General features: G+C 39.4%; 1 protein-coding gene across 1 annotated transcript; it reads right to left on the bottom strand.

Annotated features, from left to right (window-relative positions):
• Window positions 1-153: 153 nt before the first annotated feature.
• Window positions 154-6239, bottom strand: wee1 (WEE1 G2 checkpoint kinase). Its single transcript, XM_065283358.2, has 10 exons — window positions 5152-6239; window positions 4277-4482; window positions 3879-3945; window positions 3601-3773; window positions 3230-3498; window positions 2987-3079; window positions 2810-2895; window positions 2304-2474; window positions 2046-2191; window positions 154-1205 (listed from the first exon to the last, which is right to left on the bottom strand). The coding sequence occupies exons 1-10, from the start codon at window positions 5620-5622 to the stop codon at window positions 1049-1051; spliced, it is 1839 nt and encodes a 612-aa protein (XP_065139430.1). The 5' UTR covers window positions 5623-6239; the 3' UTR covers window positions 154-1048.
• Window positions 6240-6305: the final 66 nt, after the last annotated feature.

Genomic DNA, 6305 nt, shown 5'->3' with positions numbered 1-6305 from the left:
CGTGACCTCAGTACAGTCATCGTGCTTTGAGCACCACTTAGCGACGAGCGCGTGCTTGTGGCGCTCGACTGAAGGACTTTGCAGGAATGCGTGACATCACAATACAAAGTCCTGAGTAATCTCAAATGTCCATACAAACGAGATGGGTAGACATGTGATTAAAATTTATTAAAAGAACGTATTTACATACAAAATGAAAGCTTCATGAATTAACAGGAGAACCTAAACAGTACCCAGGAGAATGTAAAAAATTAACTGACGACATCCAATGAACATGAGGATTGTCTAATGCTACGTGGGTTGGAGATTTGTGTACATTGATACCATCTGCTTCCAGTTTTATATACACATTTGTAACATGGTGAAATTAAATATTGGTCAGAGTTTGGCAGAAACAAGGGTGGCCTTGCAAAAATATGACACTGGAGCACAGACAGTTTTGAAGATATAAAACATTGTTTGCTTGGATGGGAAAATACAACCTAAAAAAAAAAAATATTTTACAACCCTAAATGGATACAGACGAACATGAATAGCAGCAGGCTTTCCCTGGCAAGCTTGCCATTGCCTCCAAAGTGCTAATTTTAATGGCAATCTAACTCCAACTTCCAAAGCCCAACAGACATTTTTCCACAGGCAGTAAGGTGCACAAATCTTTGATCTGGTACATTCACATATGAGGGCTGTACAGGGGACACACATTTCCCGTTTGGTGAAGCCTGCATCGGGAAGCAAGTGCAGGGAGACCGTGTTGACCCTTACCAACAGAATTTAAAGCAAAGATTAGGAAGTTGAAACTATATTCAAAATGCATCCATCATAAGGCAAATGTCTCTACATTTTGACAAGGCAAACCTAATTGGTAAGGCAGATCTGCAGTGTGTACAATGCGGCAAATAGATTGCCAATACAAATTATGCAGAGGATGCCAGTAGTCTTTTGATTATCCCATGGTACTTGAACCAACAGTATAAGCACTATAAGTCACAGGACAAACGTAGTTATCCTTCCAGCTACAGGCATTCTGCTTAAGTCTTTTATCTGGAGTTTAGTAAATGGTGAGGCTAAGGGAGCGGTTCATCTTTTTCCCGATGAGTCGAGACGTTCTTGAGCTGGATTGGACTGTGGAACGTGTGAGAACTCGGTCTGTGGTCAAAACCCTCTCCTCTGCCGCTGCCTTTGCCATCTGTGCTTTCTTTAGCTCCCTGAGACACAAAAACAGAATGATTAATTCAATGCCACGTTACAACTACATATCAGTTTCAAAGCAAAAAAGTCATGATGCTTATTACAAGACAGGCTTTCCATGTTAAACGGATTTAAAGGGAACATATCACAAAAATTTGACTTTTTCCATGTTTAAGTGCTATAATTAGCTCCCCAGTGCTTTTATAAACCTAGCAAATGTGAAAAAACAACATCCCAGTAACTTGGTTTTGGTAAACCATTCTCTGCATACATGTGAAAAAATAGGTAATTGCATTTTGGTTACCCCTGTGATGTCAGAAGGGGATAATACCACCCCTTAATCTGCACTATCTAAACACAGCACTGCAATTTAGTGGAGAGATCAACTCATTTGCATTTAAAAGAAAACCCAAAACTGCACATTTTTCCTCACACCTACAAAGGGGCAGTTTTAACATGTTATATTAAATTATCGATATGGTATTTTGAGCTACAACTTAAACTAAAACACATACGCACTCTGGGGACACCAAAGACTTATTCGACATTTCAAAAAAGTATTGTGAAATGTAAGTTAGTCCATGCGTCTCCGACCATGTTCCTGGAGGGCAATCAATCACACCTGAACCTGCTAATCAAGTTGTTCAGGGCTACCTAAGGTGTGCTGGAACTAAAATATGCAGGACAGGTGCCATCCAGGAACAGTGTTGAAGACCCATGAGTAAATCCGTAAGAACGAACACAAAGAAATGTAGAACCTTGAGATTTACAAGAGCTATCTGAAGTTGGGAAAGATCAAGTACATCATCCACTACATTCGCTCACACACAAGTATCATTTAGCCGTACATCACATACTTTTGCAAAAGTGCGTTCTTGAACTTCTCAGCATTGAGTTCTACACGTAGCTGGTCAGCGTTCATTCTGGAAGCAGTCAGCAGAACAGGATGCCTCACAAGGTCAGAGGTTGAGGGTCGTCGTGTTGGGTCAGGATGGATCATAAGCTATAAGGAATATATTATTTATTTATTTATTTATTTATTCAACTTAATGTCAGAACTAAGATAAAAAAATGTTTTGCTGGTTAAAGAGTAGTAAATATAATAAAAACCTTACCTTTAACAAGCTTACAAATTCCTGGGAGAGTACTTGTGGGATATGGGGCAGGATACCCTGTCGGATTTTGTGCCACTTTTCTCCATTAGTAGGAAGGGGCTCTGCTCCAGAAGCACTGATCACTGTCAGAGCCAGAGCAAATATGTCGGCCTTCTTCAGGTTACTGTAGTCCTGTGTGCAAAAGCAGAAAAATTAGCACACAGCATAAAAATACCATAACTTATCACAGTGGTTCCCAACGTTGGGGGCGTGAGATGATGCCAGGTGGACCCAGTTTTAAAAATACATAACTTTATCATAAATTCAGTGTTATAAAACTCAGACAAATACATTGTACCATTTAATATGTTTTGTTTAAATGAAATTTTAAGTCTGAAACCAATTTGTCATTTCTTTTTTTGGGGGGGCATAAAGGCATGTATCCTACTCTTTTCAAAAAAAGTGAACCAACAATCAGAAATGTTTTACATGATACAAAAAAAATATGAACAGATAAAAGTGTTTACCTCCTGAAGCACTTCATTCGCCAGGTATCTACTGTCTCCTTCTTCAACTTGGGGATTGTTAACTCTCGTCACATGACCTAGGTCACCTGAAAAAAAGAAAATGTTAAAATTGTGTCCATTTCATACGCACATTCCTATTAAATGCAAGTAAAGGCATCCAATTTCCATATATTTTACCTATTTTGTAAACCACACTTGTGGTGGGTCCATCTTCTTCATCTTCAAATTCCTCTACACTGGCAGCAGGTTTGCGTGAAATAAATATATTGCCTGAAAGAGATTATTAAAACAACGTTTACAAAAAGGAGTCATTGTTTATTTATAATTCTACACGTTTTGAGACCATATTATATGTCCATGTATTCGGAAATGTTACAAAACAATTAGTCATTTAAAAGGCTGTAACAGGCATATACGTACTTGGCTTGATATCCATGTGAACAAGTGCTGTATTGTGAATGTACTTGAGTCCACGAGAGACTTGAAGCAGCAGATCCTTAAGCTCCAACTCAGACAGGAAGTGTATGCGTCTATTGTTCTCAGCAATGACATCAGACAGGGTTCCACCGTTACAGTACTCGTTCTGAATCAGCATGTGGTCATCTTCTGCCCAAGCAGAATAATATCTCACGACGTGGGGGTGCTGTCCAAGAACCGCATGTGCGTATACTTCACGAAGTGCGTTTTGCCTATTGGGAGAGAATTTAAAGTAATTAATAAAAGGCAAGGAAAACTTATTTTTCATTGCAACACTAAATGCTTGGAGTATATAAAATGCAAAGTTCACTTACTCATCCACGGAGCCTGCCAGCGGCTTTTTGGAACGTTTGATTGCATATATACAGCCATCCAATCTCTTGACGCATTTGAAAACAGACCCAAACTCTCCAGAGCCAATCTTCTCCAACTCATGAAACTCAGATGCATATCTGGACATCATGTTGTTCTCCATCATAGTGATCCTCTGTTTTAAATTGAGACATGTTTTATTTGATGTGAGCAGCAGCACTAAGGACCTAGATTTGTACATATTATGCAAAAAGCAACTATTAAAAGTATTCAATTTTACCTTTGAGGGTGGAATTAGTTCATCCTCCATCTCAGCATCACTTGCTTCCATATCCTCCCCACAAGAGCTAAATAAGGACAAGTCATTATTAGAATGAATGCAAATCACATATTCAACACTAGGGGGCAGCGGACAGCTCTGACTAAGCACGTGGCGTTATGAGTGCTGTAACACGAGGGTTTGATTCCTCGCCAACTTTTTGTGTTGTGCGGATTAAGTAAACGGATTTAACGAACAGTTCTGTAACCTGTGCCATACCTGTCTAAGACTGGTATAACGTTTTAATAAACCCAAACTCTCTTCAAAATACCCAGGAAAACTGGGACGATCATTTAAAACGTATTAATAAAAACTTAAATATATTCGGTTAACGATGTATAAAAAATACACAAACGTACTCATTCCAGTGTGATCGTTTCCGGTTGTTTCTTTGTATTGTGGAAGACTGCATCAGGATTGAGTCTGGGGTGAAGGGGTTGATGTTTACTAGAGGTGTCTGGTTTCGTCTTCCGTCAAGACAAGCTTTGCTCGTGGAATCCACATTCTTGAACAGGGCGACTCTTCGGCTCGTCGATCCCATCGTCCTGGCCCTCGACAATAAACTCTGTATATTTAAAAAAAATACATATAGTCAGTTAATCTTGATAATTAAATCAAGTAATACAATACAGAATAGCCTTTTTCATGAAGACTAGGGCACGTTAACAGGGATGTATTTCAGTAAACGTCGTCTTAAACATATCTAGTAAGCATACTTAAACATTGGACACATTTTGGATGATATCTGGTTTGTGGTAGTATCAACAGACTGATTCATTGTTGTCATTACGCAACTTTGTACAGTTAGTCAGATATCTGGGTCACGAGGTGAAGTCATCAACTTGGGAGAAAGGCACGGCTACCTTTTCAAAACCCAACAACTCAATTTGACGATTATGTAATTACTTTTTTTGAAAAGTAAACATTGTTTAATTGTAGTAAAAGTGTAAAAAAAAGTTTTTGACGGATTGATTACCGTTTGTATTGCAATAGTTCTGCCACAAATATAATATTTTAACTGTAATTACTATACTAACACCATAGCAAATTTGTGGTTATTGTCGTTTCACTACAAAAACCGCAGTTAAAATGTGGTTACTTACTGTAGTAAAAACATGGTTACTTTTCATAAGGAAATAACAGAAAAACGTTAAAAAGATACATAGTATACATTTGAAAATGTCATATTATTCGCTACATTTGTGTATACATGCATTTTTAACCTATTACAAACCTTTGGCGTGTGAGGGGTATCAAACAGACGAAGTTTTCGGAAGGTTTTATGTGGTGGTGTATCAGGACAGTCCGGGACAGGGGAGCTTGATCCATCCATGTCATCGTGAATATATCCCCTTTCGGGCGAACTGTCGTATGCCTGGGGACCTTTCCGTGGCGACGGGGAGCTTTTCATGTAAAATGTCGGTTTGACGCGAGTCGGTGAGCTGAATCCCTCCTCATCCCATGACTCGTCGTCGTCTCGGGTTCGGCTAAGGGGGCTACTTCCCAGGTCTTCTGGCCTCTTATCCACACTATTGCGCCGCAGGGAGAGGGGAGAATCCAGTTCTGTGAAGCCCGATTCGGCTCCCGTGCTGTTGTTCGCGTCTTCCGTACTGTCCTCTTCGCCATCGCTAGCGGTAAACTGTAACTTTTGGCGAACAGGTTTAATATTTGGAGACTTGCCGTGTCTCCGTAGGCTGAAACTCATCTTGCCAGCAAAAAGTTCAGTTCGCGATGTGTAAAAATAAATGAAACTTAAAACACGTAACGTTAAATACAATAGTGTGTACAATTAAAAAGCAGCCAAAACGGCTGGCAAACTGACAGAGGTGGTGTAATTTAGATAAACATATCTAAGATTGATCGTGGGCTGATGAACGGTCCCGAAAACTAACGATGAGATTTCCAACTTAATCCAAAAGGAAAACCTTCCGATAAAGGTTATTTGAAGAAAATCTCCTCTCTGGATCTTCACCCGATAACTGATAGCTCCTTGACAAGTCCAAACACGTTCAGTTTCAACACTTAAGGTTATAGATCCTGATAACAAAGTTACAAGAGTGATACAGCTTCCACGGCGACGTAGTATCGGTCAAGAAAATGGCTGCTCCAAAAACTCCCCACTGTCGTTTGAAAATTATGTAAAAATACAAACTGAAATATTGATTTTGCTGTAACGTTTAACGTCGACGTAAAAGAAAAACTCTTTAAAAAGGTCAAAGCATCTAAAACAACATCGTTAAAGACAATAATGTTTACAAAAGTAGTTTGAATGACGAGCTGCTACTCCTCCCACCAACAAGCGTGATCAAAAGTCTTCCCGCGACCGTTGGTCATGTGACGTGTTATGTACCAATGAGCGCCGTCTTTCAAAGTTTAAAAGAAAGGCGG

Source organism: Paramisgurnus dabryanus, chromosome 9 (genome assembly GCF_030506205.2).
Source record: "Paramisgurnus dabryanus chromosome 9, PD_genome_1.1, whole genome shotgun sequence".
Taxonomy (NCBI): Eukaryota; Metazoa; Chordata; class Actinopteri; order Cypriniformes; family Cobitidae; genus Paramisgurnus; species Paramisgurnus dabryanus.
The sequence above is the reverse complement of the archived record's forward strand: the minus strand, read 5'-3'. Positions and strand labels throughout refer to the sequence as shown.

Excerpts from the sequence above, each read along its gene's own strand:
- wee1 (XM_065283358.2), bottom strand. The coding sequence starts at position 5,622 with ATGAGTTTCAGCCTACGGAGACACGGCAAGTCTCCAAATATTAAACCT. Across the intron at positions 3,946-4,276 it reads AAACGATCACACTGGAATGA|CTCTTGTGGGGAGGATATGG; the intron begins GTACGTTTGTGT and ends GTCCTTATTTAG. Across the intron at positions 2,475-2,809 it reads CGAATGAAGTGCTTCAGGAG|GACTACAGTAACCTGAAGAA; the intron begins GTAAACACTTTT and ends TTTTGCACACAG.